The sequence below is a fragment of the Diplotaxodon limnothrissa genome, linkage group LG11 (genome assembly GCF_057381915.1).
Source record: "Diplotaxodon limnothrissa isolate DT_005_m linkage group LG11, D_limnothrissa_male_GT1.1, whole genome shotgun sequence".
In the NCBI taxonomy this organism is placed as follows: Eukaryota; Metazoa; Chordata; class Actinopteri; order Cichliformes; family Cichlidae; genus Diplotaxodon; species Diplotaxodon limnothrissa.
In genome coordinates, this window is record NC_140606.1 from 37,934,150 (window position 1) to 37,959,796 (window position 25,647).

Genomic DNA, 25,647 nt, shown 5'->3' on the forward strand with positions numbered 1-25,647 from the left:
CTGATAAAAAAGGGCCTGATAGCCACATACGAGGATGTTATACTGCCACTGTTCTATCAAAATTTAAAGCGAATGTCCTCATATGTGGATCTAATTTTTCTCAAAAACTAAGATCAGGCTAAAAACAAACTAATGTTATTCCACTTCCAGCCACACAGCTCATCGTGACACCTTCATTCACTGATTTCAAACAACTTTTAGAGTCTTCCAGTTCTGTCCTGTACGCTATATAAGCTGATTTTTCTTTCTAATCTTGTTTTTGACATATTCAATATCATGTACATGAAATCATTCATCCATCTGTCTGGTTGAGCCGCATTCTTGGTAATGTAGGAATCTACTTTTGACCAGGAATACGTGGAAAATGAAATATGATACTTCTCCATTTTGGGGGTGAAATGTAACTCACTGCATTGTTTTCATGTACTTCATGTGAGCATTTTCATCGTAGATGAATATATACTTTTACTCTACAATGACCTAACACCTTCACTGTGTTTAACTTTGTTAATGATTAAATAAGTGCTTCTTAAACATTGTTGTTTCAATGCATATTGTAGCGGGTCAGGGCTGTTCGGGGTTCTGTTTGTGATGGCAGCTACATTGTAGCCACAGCTGCCCTGGCAGAGGCGAGGCTGCCGGACACTGGCACCACTGGGCCCTCTGACCACCACCAGTAGGCAACGGGTGAAGTGTCTTGCCCAAAGGACAAAATGACCGAGACAGTCAGAGCCGGGGCTCGAACCGGCAACCTTCCGATTACAAGACGAACTGCAAACACTTGAGCCACGATCGCCCGTAAAGCTCAGCTCTCTCTTCACTACGATAGACAATATAGCCTCTGGATCGCTGCAGTCACAGCACCGATCCATCTGCATCGTTCATAATAGAATCTTATGTGTCTTTATTTGTTGTTGTTTCTCTTTTTGTGAAAGATGCTGGAAGCCAAATTTCCCCCGGAGACAAAGACTGAACAGCTCTTCAGAGGCGATTATTCTAGTTTTTAAAATTAAGAAAACATTTTAAAATGATCGTCTTACAGTAAACAGACATCACTGTTGTAGCTATTTGTACAGCAGCTTTGACAAACAAGGCAGTGATTGGTTTAAAGTTCTTTATATCAGATAAAAGAATATTTTGAAAATAATTAGTAAAAAAGCAAAAAAACAAACACATACATGACAGTATCAAATTCTCAAATGTTTATCCAATTAAAAAATTCTCATTGATTAAAATGTGACAAACAGACGTGTTGTAATCCTCAGTAACGTCAAACCTTCACCCAGTTGGTCCTGAAACTTTTCTCCTCCAGACGGAGCAACGACCACAAGAAGAGATCATGAAAAAGATCATGTTCAATATGAGCATCAAACAACAATATTTATATGAAGTATGAAGAATATGAACGAAGAAAAGCACAACAGGCTACCTGTAAAGTCTGTCACACACTGTACTGATAGAAAAAACTGAATGTGCTGCTATGACAGAAGATATAGGAACTCACTGTAAAATCATCTCTCCGTGCTTCAGGATGAAGTCATTCTACATATGAGTAACAAAAAACAAACAAAACCACTAAAACAAATTCATTTCTTTTTACATTTCCTCTCATCGTCCACACAGCCACAGATACCAACATTGTCACATTAATAAAGAAAACATGTGGATAAATCTGATCATATTTTTAGCCCCATGTCACCAGTGAAAATATAATAATTTATCAGAGTTGATCAGTTCATGCAGCAAGCACCAAATCAAAGCCATGCTGTGTAGATTCACACAGATGTTGCTTTGCTCGCTGTCTGGATCAGGTGTGTGCAGGTAAAAGGGAAACATCATGGAGGCTCTGTGCAGGTTCACAGCTGCAACTCTGGAGTTTGAGGTTTAGAATCTCACGAATGTTAAAGTACAGATTCTGATCCATCGCCAGGACTAAGAGTGACGCATCTATCCTGCAGCAGGACAGCGAGCCCGAACAGAGAGTCAGAGACATAAAGAGTCCTGCAGCAGATGGTCAGACCCACAGACCTGATCTCAGCATCACGTTGATGTCAGTCTGAGAACACAGGAAGAGACGGAATAAAGAGGACAGAATCCAGGAGAACCAGGAAGAAGCTTCTAACAAACTACCCGTCTGTATGTACTTCCTTTAAAAACAAAACAATTTTTATAAGTAAAGTGCGCTCACACCAGATGGTGACTGATTAAGAATATATATAAAGATATTACTTTTGAAATCATTAAGTATTTGCAGTACTGTAACATCAGACATTCAGTCTGTACATTTAACAGTTACACTGATCATTCACTGATTTCCTTTCATCATTTTACTCAAACTCGTGGTAGAATTTTAAAGTTTAATCTCAAATCTGCTCCTAGATTACAAACCCTCCATGTTTCAAACTGAAGTCTCATCACTCTGAGTTCACACTACAGTCATGTACTGACTTTAAAATAAATGCGTGTTTTTAAGAACAGTGCATATATAAAGTTTTGACAGTAAAACATTAATGGAATAAATTACACCATTTAGTTTCTCACCTTTGGATCTCGAGCTCGTGTCTGACAACTTCTGCACCAGATCATTCCTGTTCATTTTCCTAAAAACCTCCTTGGTCACCTCCACAGTATGTTGGGTGTAGGCCCCGAACATCAGATCCACCAGGTCACAGATGTTGGCATCCTCCAGTTCGCTCTTTGGGATGGGTTTGAGCTCCACCAAAAGCCACTTGAACTTTTTAAGGTCCTTCTTTTCCACATGTTCTAATATTTCCATAATCCGCTCTCTGTCTGATTGGACTGTTAACACCTGGGAACAAACAAAGTGATTTAATAATAACCTTCTTAGAGGATAACTGATTAATAAGTAAACAAAACCATCACACATGATCATTTTTAATAACAGGTATAAGTAATGAATTAAGTGAAGCTGTGGTGTGAGGACAGAATCATTTGGTTCTACTTACTTTCTGCATCTGTGCAGACAGATGTTTGTCCACAGTGTTTTCCTCTGAGAAAGGACATAAAAATGAGATTATCTTTACTTGTAAAGTTTTGTAATAAAATAAATACATGATACATAATAAATGAAACAACTTTTCTCTGTCACAAAATGCCCAATCAGCAAATCCTGAATCCATCACTCTCTATGTGTCATGGTCCTGGGCCATGTGGGCCCAGTATTCTTAGTTTTCATGTATTTTTGTATTTTGTTCTTTATTTAGGCCATGCTTCCTGGGTTGATCTGTTACGTTGTTCCTTATGTGTTTTCCCTTCGTGACTCTTACCCCCTGTGTGCCCCTCTGTGTATTTATGAGCCCTCGTCTCTCTTTGTGCTTTATTCTATGTTTTCCCCAGCCCGTTATGTCTGCGTTCTCCCCGTGCTCTCTCTCCTCCTGTTTGAACCTCTGTGTACTTCCTGCTTTACTTTGCCCATCTCCCATCAGTGTTACGTTCACTCCTGCCGTGTCTTGTTATGATTATCAGTGTCACCTGTGTTCCCCGTGTGCATCCACTTCCCCTGATCATCCCTCATGTGTATTTAGTCTCTGTGTTTCGTACAGTCTGTGTCGCGTCGTCTGTGTTCCCACCCTCCGTGTTTCCATGCCCGGTCTATTATATTCCAAGTCATAGCCTTACCTTAGTTTATTCCCAGTTTAGGTTTCTGTTTAGTTATTGCTCTTGTGCTGCCCTTATTCTGGTTTGCTTCTGTTGTATTCATCAGCCACAATAAAAGGCTCGCTTTTGTTTAAGTCCACTTCCTTATCACTCGTGTCTGCACCTGAGTCCTCCACGCACTTTCCACTCGGTCCGTCACAGCGGACCGTGACACTATGATCCAACAGCCAAGACTGACTCCAGACAAAGTGAAGGAAACTTTGCTGACAATCAGCTCACATCCAGGTGCTGATCACATCAGACCCTTCTTTAATGATTCAGGCAGCCTTTCAAACATTTCCTGTCCAGCTGATATTATTGTGTTATGTAAATATAAGAATCCCAGCACCAGCGATATTAAATATGAACACTCTGAGATGTGGTCCACAGTAAGTAACCCTTAATAAGGACTGCCCCAGGTTGCAGTTTTTGTTGCTCTGCATGATTTTGATGAGTTCACAGGAAGGTGAGCGAGACAGAGAAGTGTACACAGTGTGAGCACTTCAGTGCACCGTCTTGCTCCTCATCTTCTTCAGCCTCAGATTCAAACTCCACTCCAGTGTTTACTGTGGATCTTTCTGTAGAGTTTTATATCACATCTCTCCAACAGCTGCCACATTGCATGCAAGTATTGATGACATGATAAAACAGCCACAGACAGCTGTGAAATGTGTTGTTCTTGCAGAAGACTAAGGCTTACAGAGTTGCACCAGGAATGGTAACTTTTCTAGTACTGCTCATGTGATTAGGCAGAGGATCAATAGGGGGTCCACGACCCTCTTGGGGACACTCCCATAGGGCTTAAAATCTGGGACGCTCCACCAGTCGCTCTTAGAACTGAAGAAGCTTCTGAAACGTCTTCAAGAAACTGAAAGACGTCCAGATGCTTTTCTTTCAGAGCTCCTTAGAACACCTGCTGACACTTCCAGTTTCCTGAACATCGTCCCCATTAAGGATAAAACTCTATCCCACCTGTCTTCAGTCAAGTCAGGGACACCAGTTCAGTGCTGCAAACAATAGATATCTGAGAATATCTCAAACTGATCGTCCTCATGTCCACAGAGCCAGCAGCTTCATACAGAAAATGGCACTATGTGGTACAGTTCTATATTTGGTATTTTACCACAAGTTCTGTTGAATTCTTTAACATCTAAAAACATTCGTTAACTGGTGCTAAAAATCTGGTGGTAAAAGTAGAACTGACTCGATTTATGCATTTTGACAGTCCAGTCAACAGCATCAGTAGATTTGGAAAAGCTGGTTGGTGCCATTGTTGAATAAGAGCTTATTCATTCATTCCCTGGCATTTTGCAGTACTTCAAATATGAGGTCAGCAACCAAAGGGAACCCACCACAGCCAAACACAAAGTGCAGTTCTTTTTATACACAAATCATGTGAAACATCTAACCTTGTACTTTACCACTTCTTTGGGATTCATCTGAAAGTGAAACAGATGAACCAGTAAAAATACAGAAACACAGTATTTACTGGGCTGATCTACCAGTAGGCGTTAGCTTTAATAATAACTGTCGTCTAGCTGAATACAGCCACAGATGATGTCGTCTTCACTGCCCTGCACTCTCTCTTCATACATCTGAAATATAACAAACTCTCTCTCAGCAGGCTGTTTGTGAAGCTGACTGGCAGACTCGTCACTCTGGTCTTCAGGAACACATCGTGCAACTGGATACTGGACTTCCTGTCAAACAGGCTGCTGTTCAGATTGTTAATCTTCATGAAGTTAGAAGACAACACAACCATCATCACTCTGTTGGAGGAAATCAGCTGTTCAGGAAAAAGCCTGGGACTCACAAACCCCTCCAGCATGATAAGGAAGTGATTCACAGAGGGCTGAATACATGAATATTATATTTATCTCTGTAAAGAAAGAAATATAAGCAGGATTGAGTTTAGTGACTCGCTGCCACCGAGAGCTGAGAGACTGAGAGCTCCTCCTTTAGAATGAAAACTTGAAGACAGAACAAAGTATGTAAGCTAACGAAAAGTAAAATTGTGGCGGGAGAAAAGGTGTGATTGACTGTTCACTAGGATTCATCAGCGTTCTATGTGTCACATTATATAAAACCACAGAACAGGTAATATTGATGAACCTACCAGCCGACTGAGAGCTGACAGCAGCTGCTCCCACTGAGGATCCTGCAGCTGTTAATAAATAACAAGGAAAGTTTTTAGTTTCTTAACAAATGTTCAAACTTTTTAACTTTCATTATGCTAGCAAACTGAAACATTAGAGACTCAGTGCCACCAAATTAAAACAATTAAACAACTACACCAAAGGATATTCCACTAAACTCTGGTCTACTTAAAAAAAAAAAAGAAAATCATTCATTTATAATATCAATAAAAGGTTGCTCTAAAGGTTATGAGGAAAATTTACTTCATTAAATTAATTGGTCTGATTATCTGACATGATAACAGCAAACTAATAAAAATGTCTAATGGAAACACAGACTGTAGTTCCTCTGCTTTCCTACATTTTTACTTTTTAATGATTGCACTAGTGATCATTTCATTTGTTGGGCTCGTCAGTTAGTTATATTGCTAGAGACAGAAGGGCAGGCACGCAGACAAAGGCAGTTACAGGGAGGCGAGTCTCCCCACCAGCAGCTTAAACTGATTTCTGGGGTAATACTCTACAGTAAAACAGACCCCAAAGCTTTTGTTGGAGCTATTTGTTCTTATTTTTTATTATTTGGAAATTTGTTAAAGTTTGTTGTTAGTTTATTTATATTTTGGGGTTTATTTACAAGTTTATTTGTAGGTTAATATTTGTTTCAGTGTTTTGTTTGTTTGATGTTTGTTAAATTAGGCAGTAAGAGCTGTAGGGCCATTTTGTTTCTATAAATAAAGAGACTGGTATAGGACCAGCATGCACTGGGGTGGGCCTATGTTTTTTTTTACCAGAGCAGGAGAAGCAGCAGGAAGTAACAAAAAAAAATGGATCTTGTTATTGCCAAACTGGATAAAATAAACCATAAAAACGCAACTTTCAAGTTTGGACAGTGGACTTCTTTTGCCTGCGTACGGAATAGTATCTCGGTGCAGCAGTGGCTTGTGGACTTTTAATTGTGGGATGTTTGGTTTGTCAAACAAAAGGAATTGCCACTATAAAAAGTAAAAAAACCTGCCCGTGGACAAAGGAATAATCTTTCATTAATGGATATGTTGGATATATGGATTTCAAGGATCACCGTCAAACTCGAATAAAAGTTACTGGATCGTCTGTGAGTACTCCCGACAGATTTGATGTTGAGGCCTGGATCAACATGTCACTCGTTCATCAAAGCTGGTGAGTGATAATATTGTTTAAGCCGTAAAGGAAAACGGTGACGCTATTGGAGTTTAAAGACATTATTTCACTACAAAGACTGATGAACTGAGTTTGGATGTACTAAATTTGTGCATAATAGGATCGCTAATTGAAACATGCCAACGCCCTCTGTGGAAATGTTTGTTCGCTGCAATCAGCAGGTAAATTGATGTCATGTTTGCGCGTTATGCTATGGATTCTCAGTGTGCTGTGCATCTTTATAATGTTTGAAATAATCCAAGAGGACAATAAAAATGTCGGATATTAAGAGTAAACAAGAGGATAACACTCAGATGCAAGCAGAGAAAAGAAGCATCAAACTTACACCAAAAGGTTAAGGTCAAACCATAATCAAGTAAAAAAACAAAAATCCATATCCAGTAATACGACATGTGAGCAGCATGGAAGGAGATGTGCAACACACTTTTTATTTTTTCAGTTCACAATGATGCCATAAAGTTTTGAAGGCTTATAGAAGCCAAAGATTTCAGCCAATTCTGTCCAATCACATGGGTGAAGATGATCAAATACACCATCTTAGTATGCAATACTTCAAGGTCAAAGGTCAGGGTCATGCCATACAGGACAAAGCTTCAGTTTCAATTTAATCATCTCTAAAATTTAAAGCAACATCTTAGTCATTGGGGAACATAAGTACAGTTAGTATTGATCAGTTTTCTATGCGTTTCATTATATTAAACTCAGGTAATATTGATGAACCTACCAGCCGACTGAGAGCTGACAGCAGCTGCTCCCACTGAGGATCCTGCAGCTGTTAAAAATAACAAGGAAAGTTTTTAGTTTCTTAACAAATGTTCAAACTTTTTAACTTTCATTATGCCAGCAAACTGAAACATTAGAGACTCAGTGCCACCAAATTAAAACAATTAAATAACTACACCAAAGGATATTCCACTAAACTCTGGTCTACTTAAAAAACAAAAAAAGAAGAAGAAAATCATTCATTTATAATCTGAGTAAAAGGTTCGTCTAAATGCTCCTTTCGTGTGATATCTTACCTTCAGCTTGACCAGACTCTGGATGGTCATCTGGAATTCAAGGAAAATCAAAATATGGATACTTGACATTAGAGTTAAATATGAAAGTTTCATCTGAATAAAGCCGAGTGTTCAAGCAGCTGGTTGCCATGGGAACCCATTCTCTGAAACGCTCTATGCACTGTTGTTGAGCTAATCTGAAGGCCACGTGAAGTTTGTAGCGACTGACTCTGCAGAAAGTTGGAGGCCTCTGTGATTTTACGTGGCCCGTCACTTTGTGGCTGATTGGCTGTCGTTCTTTGTTATAATACCACTAATATATGATTACATATGTGAGTATATGTCCAGTGTGTACAGGTACATATGTCATATATATCATAGAAAATCCACAACATTAGTCCTGTGGTGAAATTCCCTTGCTACAAAATATTATACATACAGTCAGCTGTACTTCTATATACTAAATATATACTTATACTGGAGTATTTTTTCTACTCGTTCAAAATCACAAGACCCACATATTTAGGTCAAAGATTATCTTCAATTATATTAATGAAGTTTGTGCCCTTTATTGTATAAACACATGCTGATCAATACTGTTTGAAAATGTACTAGTTAGGATCAATAAGTAACCTTTGACTGTGTTATGGCCAACGGTGACTGGTTCAAACAAAGGTTTCTTTGGCACTGCTAAAGTATGCGCATAGGACACTTTCTCTGCGTTTATCTGTAGCGCCTCACGCTGTGTCCAGCCCTTTCGATGCCTATACGGCAAACAAACCTGCCCCCTGTGCGTGAAGCTGGGATTCTGGTTCTCACCTCAGCCACCAGAAGGCAAGAAAAAGCTTTACTCGGCATAGAAAGCAGCTTACGTCTGGCATGCGTACCTGACAAAATTGTCAAATTGATTAACTGTTAACTGCCGTTTTCTCATCAATTTGACAAAGTGAGCCAATTCAATGATGGATGTAAAAGTTATGGGGCAGGGTCAGAAAGTTATGCATCATACGTGGAAGATGAAAAGAAAGAACAAAGGATGAAAGAGTACCCAACGGCAGGCGGAGGGGTCACTGATCCCATATAAGAGGAGGGTCGATATGCCCCGCTCTGCTGCTTCTTCCCTGTCTGTCTGTTGTGTGTCTGTGCTGTTTGTGCTTTGAGGCTCTACACTCCGGGGTTGCTTCGCTTTGCTTGTTCACTTTTTCTGTCATCCTGGTTTATTGTACTGATTTCTGCTGTTCATATGACACTGTTTAATAAACTCTGTTCTAAGAATTCTACTCTTTTCCAGAGGATCTTTTTGAGTGATTGGATTTTAACTGGATCTGAAAAGCTGGACGTCCACAGCATTGGTGGGATAAGGTTATCATACTGGCTTCAAAATGTGCGACTCGACACTTGTTGCACAGGTGGCGTCCTATCACAGGACCACTGAACTGCTGAGAACGAGTGATTCTTTCACATGTTTGTAGAAGAGTCTGCATGTCTTAGTGCTGATTTTATACACCTGAGGCCATGGAAGCGATTTTAACACATGAATGAAAGGATGTGGATGAGCGAGTGAATACTTTTGGAAACATCGTGTCAATCAAACTGCTGCAGACTCTTTTAAGTTTGATGGAAAAAAAACATCTTACATTTGACATTTTATGACATACAGTATTTCTTATATTAGTAACAGTGTGGGTAATATTGCTTCATAACCACTGACCTGCGTGAATTTCACATTCCCATAGTGGCTTATCAGCTGGTTCACCATCAGCTGGGTGAGTGTGCACCAGTGTAAGTATGAGTTCACTGCCTGGATTCTTAAGGTACACCTCATAGAAGTTTAGCCTATTGTATCTGAGGGTTAACTCCTGTGTTTGAAAAACAAAACAAAAGAACTTTAAAATACCTCTGTGAGCACAAACACACACACACACACACACACACACACACACACACACACACACAGTTGTGGTTCTTACATCTGGCTATTAGTACAGAAATGGAGCCTCCAAGTTTTACATTTTACTTTTTAAATCTTCTTATTTAAATATATTTGATGGACAAAGTGTAGGTGACAGAGACTAAAGATAAAAAGACAGTTTATCTGTGGACTTGTGATATTATTTAGATGCAGTAAGACAGATGTAAGTGATTTTCAGTCAAAACAATGTTGAGGCTCAGACTTTGAGTTTTTTAAATATGCTCTAATATGACCTGAGCACTTGCCCTTTGACCTTGTTCACATCAAGAGTTTCATAATAAACTAAAACTAAAACAAAAATACCCAGAAAAATGTGAACTGGCATAAAAACATAATGACCTACAGACCTTTTTACTCAGTTTAATCACATTTGTTTGTTTTTTTATTATTATTCTTTTTAAATACACAACTTCTTACTTTCCTTATCTATCAGGTCATTTTGGAAAAAGGTGATGGCATTTAAATGAGCCATTTAAAAAAATAGCAGCACACTAATATAATTACTTTGCAACTCAATTTTTGAACTTAAGAGTTTTAGGATTTTCTTCAGAACTTGATTTTCCTGAAACACTAATGTTGACTTTTACCATTATTTTATGTTCTTCAGGTAAAACTATCATCAGCACCTGAAGAAGACTGAAATACAGCATCAAACACTGCTGTGTTAAAGTGTGTGCAGCTGTGCTAACAAAGACAGCTGATAGTCCCTGGTGTGATGGCCCTCACCTCACTGACTCAGCCAATGCAAAGACACATGTATGTTTCAGAGCAGCCGTGTCATTCTGGCTAAAATAAGGCCTGATGTGTTTTCTGTCAACAAGGTTTCGATCCACATGTAGCACAAACTTTACAAACTTTACCTTCGGCTGAATTTTTGCACTTGTGTTGTCGGCTTTGAGGCTGAAAAGACGCTTGGTTTGCAGGTACGGGTCTGGGGGATGCTTTATGATTTTTTTAAAGTTCAAATGGGATTTTGTCTCATCATTTTTCTCACGATATTTCTCAGCAATTTCCTGTTTAAGAAAAAAAAAAAGGAAACAAAAAAGCAAAGTAATCAAAAATAGGGGTTAACTTTACACCAACTTACACCATCTGTGTTTGAAATGACATTTATAACCAAGCAATAAGATTTTTGTGAGAGAGTATTATGGTCTGCTGGAAAAGAAAAAGGGAGGAAAAAGTCACATTAATGAGAATAAAGTCAGAGATTGTTGTGAAATATTGTGTCAAACTCTGAGAGGGAGAGTATCACCATGTGAAGGTGATCAATATTTTGCATCTTCATGGGTGCTTTGTGAACTCTCGGGTTAATAACAAGTGACTAATTTTTAATAATCAGAGTTTTGTTATATGAAGTCTGTATGATGTAATATTATAAACTCTGGTCTGGATCCAAATAATCTCCAGATTACAGTGAAGAGATTTATCAGCAAAGTGACTCTCACAGGTGCTGCTGATGTTAAAAGAAAAACTATGATTAAAAAATATTCTTATAATCAAACAGAAGAGATTTATTGTAGCAATAGAGACATTTTTACAATTGGGTTCAATATAAAACACATTTTTCTTTCAGTGTCTCTTTTGTCTTTTGTCAGTCGGTCCTAATGTTTGGAATCTTGTCCTGTTTCACATCATTAAGATGTTCAGTTACCTGTTCCAGAGCAGGATCCTGTCGTATCAGGTAGACGTGGAGTTTGAGGAACGATGTGTTGGGTTTATAGTACATCAACATGTAACAGCTGATTTTTGGAGGAAATATGAAACGTATCAGAGCCGCTATCATCGAGAAATTTGGCTCAGTTAACTTGACATGTGTTGGTGTGACCTCAGACACTTTTTCCACAACATCTCCACAGTCATCTATGTGAAGGACTGCAAACGTGTCCAATATGTCAGGGATGTCATCTGCAGGAGAACACAACAACACAAACATGGTGAGAAGAACAGTTTATAACAGTTTGTGCGCTCACTGTCAGAAATGTCAAACATCTGAAAGTCTTCCTTCATGTCCTCTTACCGATGCAGATCCAGTGTGGCAGGTGAACTTCATTTAACTTCCCAGCAGTGACTGTGACGTCCATCAGAGGACCTGCAGGCATGTATTGTCTGCTCTCCATCCTCTCCATGTGTCCCTCCCAAGATCTAAACTGGTACTGAAAGCTGGTCTTTCCCTTACAGACCCAGCGCAAGCCCGAGACTCTGCATTCAAAGAGTCCTGCTGCAGACTGAAGGCTGAAACAGGAATTAAATACACACTCATGAAGGAACAACAGAGTGAATGGAAACACAGAGAGTAGTCGTGTGAATCGGATGCAAAATGAAGAATTTCCTCTGGGAATAAATCCAAAGCTGAACTGTTTCCTGTAGTTCCAGTTTGCTGTGCTGCAGCATTCAGGAAGTTGATTTACCTGTAAGTTGGAGCCTCGTCTGCATCTGTACTGTTCACCTCAGGTTCAAGTTTAGTCCAATCACTGCAGTCCTGCTGCAGAGGACAGTCTCTTTAGTCAATAAGTACACATGTTTATAAAGAAAGAAACTTTAGCAATAAATGGATGAATGGAAGGGATTACCGTCAGGCTCTGACAACCTTCAAGCTCTGAACTTCTTTCAGTTTTTCGTCCTTGTTGAGACACAAAGAATTCAAATGAATGATGTTATGCTGACATATAAAATCATCCTCTAACTGTCCACATGTTTGCTGTTTGATCACTTTATGCTGTGCAGTGCTGCTTCAACATCAGAACAACATGTTCAGCAGGACGTGCAGCTGAGTGACGTCTAAGATGATCAAAAGCTGATGAATTCAAATATTCTCACCAGTGATGTCAGAACAAGACAGAGACAGAGAGAAAGGTTGGATTCAGCTCTGATCATTTATGCAAAGTTACTTTTGGACGTCTGTTGTGTTTCCTGTTTATTTTAATGTTTGTTGATTAGAAGTTGTTTAAACAAGTTTATTGTAAATTATGAAAATCTATTTATTAAACTTTGTTTGGTCTCACCTGAGCTGCTCTCTGACAGCCTCAGCATCAGATCAGGTCTGTTCATGTCTGTTAAAACCTCCATGGTCGCCTCCACAGACTGATGACCAAGTTTATCCACCATCAGATCCACAAGGTCTTCTGTCCTGTTTGTATACCAGTACCTCTCCATTTGTGGCAGGCTCATCTTAAAGCACGTGAACGGCAGCAACTGCTTGAATTTCTTTAGATCCTTTTGACTGAATTCATTCAGTGTTTCCAAGAGAATCTGTCTGACAGCTTCCTGTTCTTTTACCTGTAAAACCAAAACAATGTATTAAGTTACTGTATAATATCTCTGTTGGACAATTTAAAGATTTATTTTTATTTAATTTCCAGAGAAACTGTAGTAGAAATATCAAATATTAATAAAAAAAAAGATGTCTTCATTAATATTTATATGTTTTAGAATAATCACTGAAGAGACAGCTGGTGATTTTGATATTTACTTCACTCTCTTTATGAACTGCAAAACTTCAAGTTTCATAAGAAAACATTATTTCATTTCTATCAATACTAAAAACTATTTTTTGTAAAAGCTGAGTTAAAGTCACACTCACTCTCTTCAACAGTGCAGCTCCATGTTCATCCACAGAGTGTTTCTCTGAGGAGGAAAGACATTTACCATCAACTCTGAGGATTCAAACATCATCACACATCCAAGTAGAATCAGCCTTCAGACGACACAGATGATTTAAAAGAGAAAATCATGTGAAACTAAATAAAATGACATAAGAACCCAACAAAGAAACCCTCCATCCTGTCCAACCAAAGTAACTGGGGGTTCCCAGCTGTGATAATGAGAGAGGGTACACCTGTCCACCTCAGGTTTTAAACAGACAGACAACCTTTCACACCCACATTTAATTTAGAACCAGCAATAAAGCCAACAAGCATGTGTTTGGACTGGAAACCAGAGCACTCTGAGGAAAAGCATGCAGGCACAGGGAGAACATGCAAACTCCACACAGAAAGGTTCCAGCCAACCAGGAGGCTCAAACACACAACCTTCATGCTGTGAGGACACAGTGCTAACCACTGCACCACCATGACACCACCAACACAAAAACCTGTTGATGACACAGAGTTTACACTCATGCATGTTGGTCTTACCTCTGGATGCTGAGCTGCTCTCTGGTAACTTCTGCACCAGATCAGTTCTGTTCATGTGCATGAAAACTTCTCTGGTCACCTCCACAGACTGATGACCAAGTTCATCCACCATCAGATTCACTACATCTGCTCTGGTTGATGACTGACTGAACCTGTTTGAGAAGAATGACAGATTCCTCCAAGGAATGATCGTCTGCAGGAGCCTCTTAAATGTCTTGAGCTCCTCATCACTCAAATCATTCAAAGTTTCTAAAAGCAGATGTTTAACAGCTGCCATTGTTGCCATCTGGAACAATAAACACAATCACGGGGTCACATATTTATTTAGCCAAACACAAGCATCTATTTACTAGTTGCGGTACGTTTATGAAAAAAATGAAGAAAATCTAAAACTGTGATCCACTTTTATGGGTTTGAATACTTTTTCTTTACAGGCTGCAGTTCTTCTCTCACTGTGCAGATAAAAACTGAAATATATCCATCAAGAATCTTTCCCTGATTTCACATCATCTTTCATTCTTTATTAATATTTGTAAGTAGAATAAAGTTTCCTGTTTAAGCTGAAAGTGTTTGATGTTTTCAGATTTCTCTGTCCTGTTGAAGAGTCAGGACAAATGTACATGCTGACACTTCCTCAGCTCATCCTCAGTGGTAAAGACATCCTGACATTAGTGTTGCAGAAAATTACTGCTGAAGAAGTCAAACTGAATGAAGCTTCAGTTTGTCACAAACATCCAGCAGAAATCATGAGAAAATGACTCAACATGAGAACTGATGATACTTTAGTCCTCTGACTTTCAGCCTGCTGTCTTGTACTGAATCAGAGATGTGACATGACTCACTTTGTGGATCAGTGCAGAGCGTCGTTCATCCACAGAGTGTTTCTCTGAGGAGAAAAGTGCTCAAAGTCACTCATGACAAACACATTTAACAACTAACTGACAATTATTCAGGAAATATGACTTTGGAAAAATGGACAATATGCAGAATTACACTGAAACCTCCTCAGCAATAATAAACAGTATGAAGGAGTCATTTTTACTCCTCCTCACAAAGTATTTGGATTTAATCTGGTCTCATTTTTATGGATTTATTGAAGTAGATTTTTCCAGAACAGCCATAAAATATGTTTTAAAGATGTGTTTTTTGTCTTTATTACAAATATTATTTATAAAGTCAAAGAAGACTTTAGTCAGACGTTTATGAGACATGAAAACAGTTTTATGACTTTAATGAGTTTTGATTTTGTTGTCTTACTTCGAGGCAGTGAGCTGCAGTCTGACAGCCTCTGAGCCAGATCAGTCCTCTCTATCACCTTTAAGACCTCCATGGTCTTCTCCACTGACTGTTGGCCGTAAGTCAGCACCATCAGAAACACTGTGTCCTGCAGGTTTGTCCACTTGTACCACATCAATGAGAGGACTGAGTCATATTTGTCATGATGAATTTGTCGCAGGGTCTGACTGAACTCACTGAGCTCCAGCTCATTGAGACCATCCAGAGCTTCCAGCAGCAGCTCAATAACAGACTCCATCGTTTCTACCTGGAAAATTCAAAGAAAATGTTCATGAGATAAATGTGACATTTCTCACTTTCAGGTTTGTTTGTTTTCTCATCAACACTTTACAAATGTAGATGTGTTTAGATGACATCATCCATCACATAAGGTGATGATGTCATTGGTCATCTTTGTCACAATGATCACAAACAGCTGATTAACAATTATTCTGCTTCTGTTAACAAGTTCAGGACTTTTCTGACCTGCTGCAGACCTCCCTCACTGCACACGCTCAACTTATCAAACTTTGACTTTTCCAATCAAAATCAAATCATTTGTTTCTATTGAAGATTTCTATCCTGTGTTTATGAAATGAAAGCTGGATGATCTGAAGTCAGACAGATGTGACATGACTCACTTTGTGGATCAGTGCAGGCCAACGTTCATCCTCAGAGTGTTTCTCTGACAGAAAAGAAAGATTAAAAGCTTCATTCATGACTGATTTAACATCAGTGTTAATAATCAGACACTTTGAAATAACTGATGCTTTGATTTCATTCTGATGATCCTTGTAAGTTGGATTAATAACAACATTAAACTTGTTAACATGAAGTCATATTTGATGGGAAACTATCAACGTGTGAGGAAATGATCCAGTTCTGTTTCATTCAGTAATTCTTCTTCTTCATCTTCTTCATCTTCATATCAATGAGTGTATTTATTGATTCATGTGTTTTCTGGACACTGACCTTTCTCTGTTTCCTCCACATCAAATCCTTCAGCTGATGATCCTGCAGCTGCAACACATTGAATACAAACTGTAACTACATGACACAGACACTGTGTGTGTCCTTTATGTGTGCTCATCCTGAGTATAACACTGAGTCCTGACAATAAAAAGCTTTAATATTTCACTTTCAGCTGTGCTGACTGAAGGCAGGAGGAGGCCATAGTTACACAATCACAGAGAAATCACTGAAAAGACTTTGAATCATTTACCTCATACAGGTCGTCTGTCTCCATAGTGGAGTTTCAATCAAAGCTAACATAAAGATCCATTTACAACACAAGACTGATATTAATGAGCTCAAAATGCAAAAAACAAAGAAAAATATTTTCAAAGGAAAGAAGTTCAAAGAGCTTTAAAACAACATTTACTAAAGAAAGTCACTGATTCAATAAGCTGAATATTTTTACTTTAAACATTGAAATATGAAAACAAATCTGTTTAATTTTACTGTGTTTGTACAACCTGAATGTGTTCATTTATCAACGTCTGTCCAAAATAAATCAGAGGAAACAAATTCTTTCATTTATAAATGATAATAAAGTTTATATTATGCAGTTCTTGTTGTGAGTTTCTCTGATTTAATTCTTTAAATTAATTTTTACTGTAAGGTGTAATATTATATTTAAAATCCTTCCACACACAGTTAAGAATAATCCCAACATATCTGATGTATTAATTTATGCAGCTTATGATTATTGTACAGCTGTCCTTGTTGGCCAGGACACTCTTGTAAAACAGATTTTTAATGTCACAAGTTTATTTTTTCCTGGTTAAATAAACTTTAATGAATAAATAAAATGTATTAAAGTTATTACAGAAACTCTGACAGATTATTTCCTCTTACCTTTGAGTCCTGAGCTGCTCTCTGACAGCCTCTGCACCAGATCAGTTCTCTGCATGTCTGTTAAAACCTCCCTGATCACCTCCACAGACTGATGATCAAGTTTATCAATCATCTCATTCACTATTTCTCTTCTGTCAGTTCTCAGTTCGATTTGTGGAAGACTCTTCTGAAACCGAGTGAACTGCAGGAACAACCTGAATTTGATGAGATCCTGATCACTCAAATCCTCCAGTGTTTCTAGAAGCACATCTGTAACAGCTGCCATTGTTGCAACCTGGAAAATTCAAAGCAAACATTCATAAAGAAAAAATGTTTCCTCACTGAGAAAATTACAGATTTATGTTTTTGTAGCTGTTTTAAACTTTGAATGTTTTCAATGTTTTCTCTGAAACACTTTGTTTTCTTTTATTATCTGATTTATTAAGATGTATTTATGTAAACACACTTTTTAATAATCTTTGATTTTTAATCTAAAAACATTTCTGTGACAACTGTTTAATCTAAATGATGAAATTATGATTTTCAAACTGCATCTTATTGAATCAAAGCTGAACTCTGCAGAGTCAGACAGATGAGACGTTACTCACTTTATGGATCAGTGCAGACAGATGTTCATCCAGATGTTTGTCTGAAAAAAGAGAAATTAACAGAAATAGAAATAAGTGTTTAATAAAAGCTAATCGAGCTTTAAAAAAATACACAGAGATCAAAAAAAAAAAAAGTTACATTTAAACCTGCTGAACATCATTTTCTGCTCGTCAACAATGCTCTCTTTGCTCTGTAAATCTGACTGTTTCTAATATGAACTGAAGCAGAAACACTTTTATCATTTTAACATGTTTTGTCTTTATCTTACTTTGAGCTTCTGAGCTGCTGTCTGTCAGCCTCTGAGCCAGATCAGTCCTCTTCATCTCCTTTAAAACCTCCACGATCTTCTCCACTGACTGTTGGCCAAAAGTCCTCACCATCAAAAACACCACGTCCTGCACGTCCTGCACATCCTGCAGGTCTGACATCTCAGGCGGACTCATGGGGATCATTGAGCCATGTTTTCTTCCCAGGATCTGGATGAAGTCTCTGACCTCGCTGCCTCTCAGATCAGCCAGTGTCTCCAAAAGCAGCTCAATAAGAGACTCCATCGTTTCTACCTGGTAAAAACAGAGGTCACATGACAGCGATGCACCATTCAAATGTCTGCTTGATTTTTAATCAACAGAAACATTTTAGTGTGCTAAAAATAAATTCATGTTTGAATCCAATTCCTTCTAAAAACCTGAAAAGATGACCTTTGACCTTCAAAGCTGCGTCTTTTTAAGGTCATGACCGGTCGACCAGATGTAGAGCAGAAAATAACCTCCATGAACATCTGGTGCTCGGTGGGTACCTGCTTGGATTGGTTTTTTATTTCTTGGCTCATTTTTTCCTCTTTTTGAAGGATTTAATTTTCATGAACAGGTTTGTGACTCTGTTTTACTGCCTGACTGTAACTCTGTCAAAGACTGAGCTACAAAAACTGCAGTGAGTCTCCTGATTTTACAAACAGAGGGGAGCTTTAACTGCTCGCATCTTTACTGATAAACAGAAACTCTTGAATTTAATCTGCTTTTAAAATGTAAATAAGGTTTAATATTTCTACACCAATCATGTATAAAACTCATGTGTACATGACAAAGCTGCAGCTTGAATCTCATGTGTATGATTTGTGTTTAAGATGAAGATCATTTTCAGTCTTCATCTACTGAATCAAAGCTGAACTGTGTGAAGTCGACTGATGTGACGTTACTCACTCTCTGGCTCAGTGGAGGAAACTGTTTGTCTGAGGAGAAAAGAAAGAGAAAAAGTCAGATTAGAAACTGTTTTATCATCAGGCTTTATGAGGATTTAGAACATGAAAGATTTCACATCAAAGTGACACTTAAACCTCGTTAACTCGTTAATAATGATTTTAGAGAGAGGCCTAACTTTGTGAATGAGAGCACACACAGGATACTCTGATCGCTGATCACTTTCATGTGTGTGTACACACACACACACACACACACACACACACACACATATATAAATATACACTACATGTCTTTGAACGTGACGGGAGTCGACTCCAGACCGGGCGTTTCTGTCCAATGAGGGTCCCAGGCTGCCTCTCCCATGCTAACCAACCGTAACTTGGACATAACTTGGACATTCCCAGATAGACTTAAAGGAAACTCATTTCTGTTTGTATCCATAATCTCATTCTTTCAGTCCTCAGAGCTTGTGACCATATGCATGGGCAGGAACATAGCTCCACCTACAAATCTAAAACATCAGGGCCCGCTCTCTCCTCACCAGGGCAGATCAGCAGAGCATCCACATCACTGCAAACACAGCACTAATCTATCTGTCAGTCTCCTGCTCCACTCTCCCCTCCCCTGTGAACGACACCCTTAGATACTTAAACTCCTCCAAATGGGCGAACTCGTCCGTGACCTGGAGTGAGCACTCCACCCTTTACCAGCTGAGAACCATGGCCTAAAACTTGGAGGTGCTACTTTCACCCACTTGTTGCACATTCAGATTCAAACTGCCCCAGTGAGAGCTGGAGGTCGTGACTCCATGAAGCGCTTTGTCTCTCCAAAGCGTGCTGCACATGCGTGTCTGTTACATGCTTCCTTGATATGGGTTGCGTGACCAGAGAACTCCAGCTCTCTCAGGTACAGTAGATGCAGCTACGTCTCCAACATTCTGATAACTTCTTGTCTGGAAAGTTCCCCATCCAGACGATGAAGGCAGTGATGGCATCTGAGTCTTTCTTCTTTATAAACACTGACAGATACTAGATACTGTGTGTTACTTTAATTTAGGACCAGCTGCAACTGAATAAATTCACAATACAGTTAATAAGTCCCATTTATTAAAACTGTAAAGGTGGAATTGTTTGACTGGAGTCCTCTGACACCTACAAACATTTGTATTTTTAAAGAAGCACCAATCAAAGCAGAAATAGAAAATTGTGTGAAACATTAGCAACAAACTAACAAATTCATTAAAAATTTAAATGATAGAAAAAACACATCTGTGAGGTATGACAAAAATCTACCACAGACTTCAGTCAGTATGATGAGGGTTAATAGTGACATAATTATAACCTGTAGAGCTGCTTGAAGACTTTCCAACCATGTTGAATGATGTTGGATGTTTTTGTTCTGATCGGATCAAAATACTGTAACTGAGCTTGTGTAACAGTGTTTATGGTGTGTGTGATTCCATAATAACCACAATGGATTTGTGATGTTTATTGGCTCAATGGCGCCCTCTCTCAGAGGCAGTGGATCACTGCACTGTGTGGGATCATTAGGTATCAGCACGTGTGCGACCACTATACAGAGCATGTGACCTCTGTAACTGTCTAACTGTTAATAAGAAGAGTTTCAGTGGTTTGTTGTAATTGTGAAGTCCTGAAACAGTCACATAATATCACTGCACACCGGCTATAAGCTGCTATTATTTTGTAGTGTGCTGTGTTTGAGCCTCCTGTAATGAGCCAGCCTGCCTGACCTGCACATATTCTGCTCTAATCCACGTTATAAAAAGCAGCACTAAAATATAAACGTCTTTGTTCATCATTCACTACACAACACAGAGTCAAGAGATTTTTCTATCAGTCAGCACCTGGTTTCATATGAATGTGATGAACTATGTGCAGTATTCTCACATATTTAATTCTTTGTTCTCTTATTTGTGGTTCCTGAGGTGATACCTGATAATCTCTGCACCAGATCAGTCCTGTTCATCTTCATTAAAGCCTTTCTGGTCTCCTCCACACTCTCTCCTCTGTACGTCTCCTCCATCAGCTCCACTACATCCTGTGTGTTTGCTGTTTTCAGTCGTCCCCTTGGCTTGGATGATAGATCTTTCTCCAGTTCAATGAGTGACTTGAACTCAGCAAAGTCCTCTGGACTCAACTGGTTCAGTGTTTCAATGAGCAGCTTCTTAGTCGTCATAGTTACCACCTGGAAAATGAAGAAATCATATTATACATGAAGGACAGCATGTCTGCTGTTTGTTCATTTGATGGATGGAAACGGACTGCTTTGTATTTCACTAATGACAACATTACTGACATGGACGTTTGTTACTTTTCTATCACCCAAATGAAAACTGTGATTGGACGTGAACGTCAAACATCAGCTTGAACCTTGAGTAAAATTGTGTAATAAAAACATGCAACCCACAGCAGCGTGAGTGTGTGAGTTTGAGTTCAGCTTGTTGGAAAGGCCCTCCACAACAGTCTCGTTTTCTTTTCTTTTTTTTTTGTGTGTCCCGTTTGGATCTTTAGCCATCAGAATTGTTGTCTGAAGGCCAAGAAAGATGCCAAGTGGATTTGTTTTACCAAGTGGATCATCGTGGCCTTGCCATGTTGGTCCATTTGACTGACCTTTATTATAATTATGTATTTATTTTATTTTCGGTTGCTACAAACGGGACAGACATGACTGGGGGATAGGACAGGGAGAAAGAATGAAAGAAAGAGAGGGAGAGAAAGAAAACCAAAGGGGAGAAGAGACGGTGAGAAGGGGGGAAGAAAGAAAGAAAAACAAACAAAATGCCTGGATCACCTGTATGGAGAAAAAAAAACAGAAGAGAAAGAAAACAAAAAAAAAAAGAGCAACATAATAAAAACAGCACCATCACAATAAACTAGAAACCACCAACCCCCAACACACAGGGCATCAGCCACCGGCAAGGAGTGTGGTGAGGGGAGATAGGCCTCCGTACTTTGGAGGGCCTGAGATGTACCCAGAGAGGTTGGGTCTTATAGACGCAGATGAACAGGTGCATGCGGACACAAACCTGCATTCCCACCCCATATGCACAACCAAATACTCGGCACTCACCCAACGTGTAGACAGACACAAATAGACACTGCACAGACAGTCGCACTCCCCAAACATACTCTATATCCCAGGTCCAGGTACCCCCGCCCTCAGAGGGGCAAGCTGAACCTAGACCCAGGAGATGTAACCCTTCTCTCTGGGGTGGAGGCAGTCTCGTTTTCAAATGTGCCTCCTTGCGAAAATGAATTGCCCACCCCTGGTTTATACAAACTCTTTCAAATTAAAAGCCCTCTAGATTCTCACAGGTGAGAAACACTTTAATTCTCAACAAGGCTTTTATTTACTTACATGAAGGAACCTTTTAAAAACAAGCGTGTCCATGCTGACAGGTGTACACACGGGGACTCACACACACAAACTACACCCTTTTTGGCTCCTACCTCAAAGCACACTGTGCGCTGTCGATCTTACGTGCTGCACAATAATGTTTAACATTTAGTAGGGGAGACCGGGGATAGTTGTAACATTTTTCACATTTCTGTCTGTAAATTGGAGCTCTTTTAAGGTAGTGGATTCAAAATGTAATGCAAAGTATTTACATGTCTCGGCTATTAAATAGTGCAGCTATTTTCTCTGCAGCACAGTTACCCATTGCATGGTATGGTCTCAAACACAAAGAGTGAAATGTTACAATTAACCCCATAGTCTGGGTTAGTTGTAACATATCCTGGGGTGAAATGTAACACAATGAAATAAGGGTACTAACAAAATATTAACATGTAATCTTTGTTTAATCAACACATGAATGCACTTAGAGCCATTTATGTAGCTGTGTGTGTGTGTGTGTGTGTGTGTGTGTGTGTGTGTGTGTGTGTGTGTGTGTGTGTGTGTGTGACAGAATGCAGAAATCTAGCTTTTGAACATATTCCAACCCCCCAAAAAAGACAAATTATAGAATTTTCTGCAACTGAATATTTCATTAACTTTGGTTGGTCTTCCTTGAGTTTGGCCTCATTGGCTCAGTGGGCATTATAACCTACAACTCTTGCACCAATTTTGAACATAACAATGAAGCTGAAAAAATGTAGTTGTTCACCAGCATCGCAATTCCATTACTTTTTTTCATGGCTTACCTTGGTGTGGTTTGCAAAGTGCTTCAGAAAGATGAGGAAATCTGTTTCTTGCACCCATCCTGATTTATTTCCACTACCAGTACTTCCTACTGGTCCATCTCTGACACAGTGGTCTGCATAATGTATGTGTGGGAACACAAACAGTGGAGGAATTGTGTTGCCAATGGCATTAACCACATATACAAATGCGACCAGTGAACCTCTCTCTGCTGATGTTGTTGCCCCAACTTGTTTAATATAAGTTAAAGTAATAGTGTGGTAAGTTTTAACATCTGCGTTATTGTTACAACTGACCCAGACTCCTATAGCCATGAACTAGCTAACATTACAGCCAACGGCTAAAACATTAGCACTAAAGACCTACACAGAATATATCCCCATAGACATACAAATAACATAATTTAAGTTTGATGAGTTTAACTGCAAAGCAGATAATGCTATTACACATTGAAATAAAGTAGAAAAACTTACTTTTTGGCATACAAATTACTTTTTTTCGTGTTAAATTGTCTGTGTTTGACAAAATGTGCTGATTTTTCACATGTGATAGCAGAACTGAATTGGGCATGCACAGGATGAATCACATCATTTGAAACTTAGCCCTGATTGGAGAAATTGGAAGTGTTACAACTGACCCACGTTACAACTATCCCCAGTCTCCCCTATTTACTGTTATGTTCACATAGATCATCATGATGTTGTTTATTGTATTGCTCTCGTCTTCTTCTGCTTGTTTTCTTTTTTCTTTCTCAACAGGTGATCCAGGTAAAAAAAAAAAACTCTTTCTCTCCCTCTCTTTCTTTCTCCCTGTCCTATCCCCCAGTCATGTCTGTCCCGCCTGTAACAACCAAAAATAAAATAAATACATAATTATAATGAAGGTCAATCAAATGGACAAATATGGCAAGGCCATGATGATCCAACTGGTAAAGTAAAGCATCTTTCTTGGCCTTCAGGCAACAATTCTGATGGCTAAAGATCCAAACGGGACAGGCAAAAAAAAAAAAAAGTCTTTCCTGGAGAAATTTGAGGTTGCAGATGTTTCAGGGCTGAAGCCTTATCATATGTGTGCTCTTTGGTCCAGGTCGGACAATGTATGACAGAGTGAGAGGCAATAAGATTTTCATGGCGAATCATCGAAATTCGCCGTGGCGCCACGGCCTCACCGTGTCCCGAAAACTCAAAAGCTCCGCAGTTTAACATGGCCCGGGTGTGTAGTTGACACTGACCAAATATGAAGGTTATGCAATAGAACCCCAAATAGGTGGCTGAGTTTTTGAGCATGTTTAGGCCCTCAAACAGGCACTTGTTTTGCCTGAAGAAGAAGAAGAAGAAGAAGAAGAAGAAGAAACAGAGCAGATAGAGGGCCTTCGCACTCCCCTAACAAGGAAGCAGAACTACGAACGTGAACTTCCAGGAGGAAGCAGAACTTAATGCCGCGCTTACCTTCAATACTTCATGTAAAATGTGAACACCAGGAATCACTGCTGATGGAAAATCATTCTTCAGTGTTTGTGAAGCAGCTTAGTGTGAGGCACTGTTCTCCCGCTGCTTTCTCTCACTTTCTGTAAACGCTGAGGCGGAACAACTTCCGCTTTTCTGCGTCTCTCTCCTCCCAGCTGTCAGCCCGCCTGAATAACGGAGGCGCCTTGATGCGACTGTTGTTCTAATTTTGCGCCATAGAAATAAACCGAGTTGAAATAGATGTTACCGCCTTTCCATCAACGTTACCTTTGGCTCAGGTATGAGTAGAAAGAGTGACGTCGTGTCTCTTTAATCAGTCTCTGCATCTCCAAAGCAACAACGGATACACCGAGTTTAATAAATACTGAATCCGTTAATAATAATAAAAAGTTCCATAATCCAAAGTAAGCATCACATTCACATGCTAACTAGAGCTACTTATGTCTGACTGAACACTCTTAAGCTGTAATTTACCACAGACGGTATAAATCTTTAACACTGTGTGTTTCTGTTATTCACTAAACATCTGTCAACGATCAGGAAGACCTGCAGTCTCCTGGAGAGCCAACAGGGGGCGAAACCAACCCACTGAATTAACAATGGTACAGGGAGGGACGCTGGTTTGAGGGCGGAGTCCTTCACTCTGTCGTCAGTGGAAACATTATTGCTGCAGACTCCACATTAACACTGTGAGAAGCATCCAGTTTCAAAGATGCTTCGTCTGTTTCATCGTGTTTAATGTTCAAGATGAGGATGATTTACAGCCTGAATCTACTGAATGAAAGCTGAGTTAGAGTCACACTCACTCTCTTCAACAGTGCAGCTCCATGTTCATCCACAGAGTGTTTCTCTGAGGAGGAAAGACATTTACCATCAACTCTGAGGATTCAAACATCATCACACATCCAAGTAGAATCAGCCTTCAGACGACACAGATGATTTAAAAGAGAAAATCATGTGAAACTAAATAAAATGACATAAGAACCCAACAAAGAAACCCTCCATCCTG

General features: G+C 39.2%; 1 protein-coding gene across 1 annotated transcript; it reads right to left on the reverse strand.

The window, feature by feature from the left end:
- Positions 1-1,735: 1,735 nt before the first annotated feature.
- On the reverse strand, positions 1,736-25,099 carry LOC146623550 (uncharacterized). Its single transcript, XM_085364949.1, has 25 exons — positions 24,621-25,099; positions 20,964-21,216; positions 19,012-19,040; positions 18,081-18,372; positions 17,812-17,852; positions 17,225-17,498; positions 16,340-16,387; positions 16,009-16,052; positions 15,350-15,635; positions 14,935-14,978; positions 14,093-14,378; positions 13,540-13,583; positions 12,962-13,235; positions 12,530-12,579; positions 12,368-12,441; positions 11,977-12,191; positions 11,611-11,864; positions 10,820-10,972; positions 9,699-9,846; positions 8,009-8,038; positions 7,714-7,761; positions 5,774-5,854; positions 2,967-3,010; positions 2,542-2,809; positions 1,736-2,056 (listed from the first exon to the last, which is right to left on the reverse strand). Exons 2-25 carry the CDS (start codon positions 21,205-21,207, stop codon positions 2,052-2,054), a joined length of 3,276 nt encoding a protein of 1,091 aa, XP_085221075.1. The 5' UTR covers positions 21,208-21,216; positions 24,621-25,099; the 3' UTR covers positions 1,736-2,051.
- Positions 25,100-25,647: the final 548 nt, after the last annotated feature.

Bases quoted from the DNA above. Each gene is read 5' to 3' on its own strand.
- LOC146623550 (XM_085364949.1), bottom strand. From the start codon at position 21,207: ATGACGACTAAGAAGCTGCTCATTGAAACACTGAACCAGTTGAGTCCA. The intron at 18,373-19,011 runs GTGAGTAACGTC...TGTTTTTACCAG, and splicing joins TTCCTCCACTGAGCCAGAGA to GTAGAAACGATGGAGTCTCT. The intron at 9,847-10,819 runs GTAAAGTTTGTA...TTTCAAACACAG, and splicing joins GTGCAAAAATTCAGCCGAAG to GAGTTAACCCTCAGATACAA.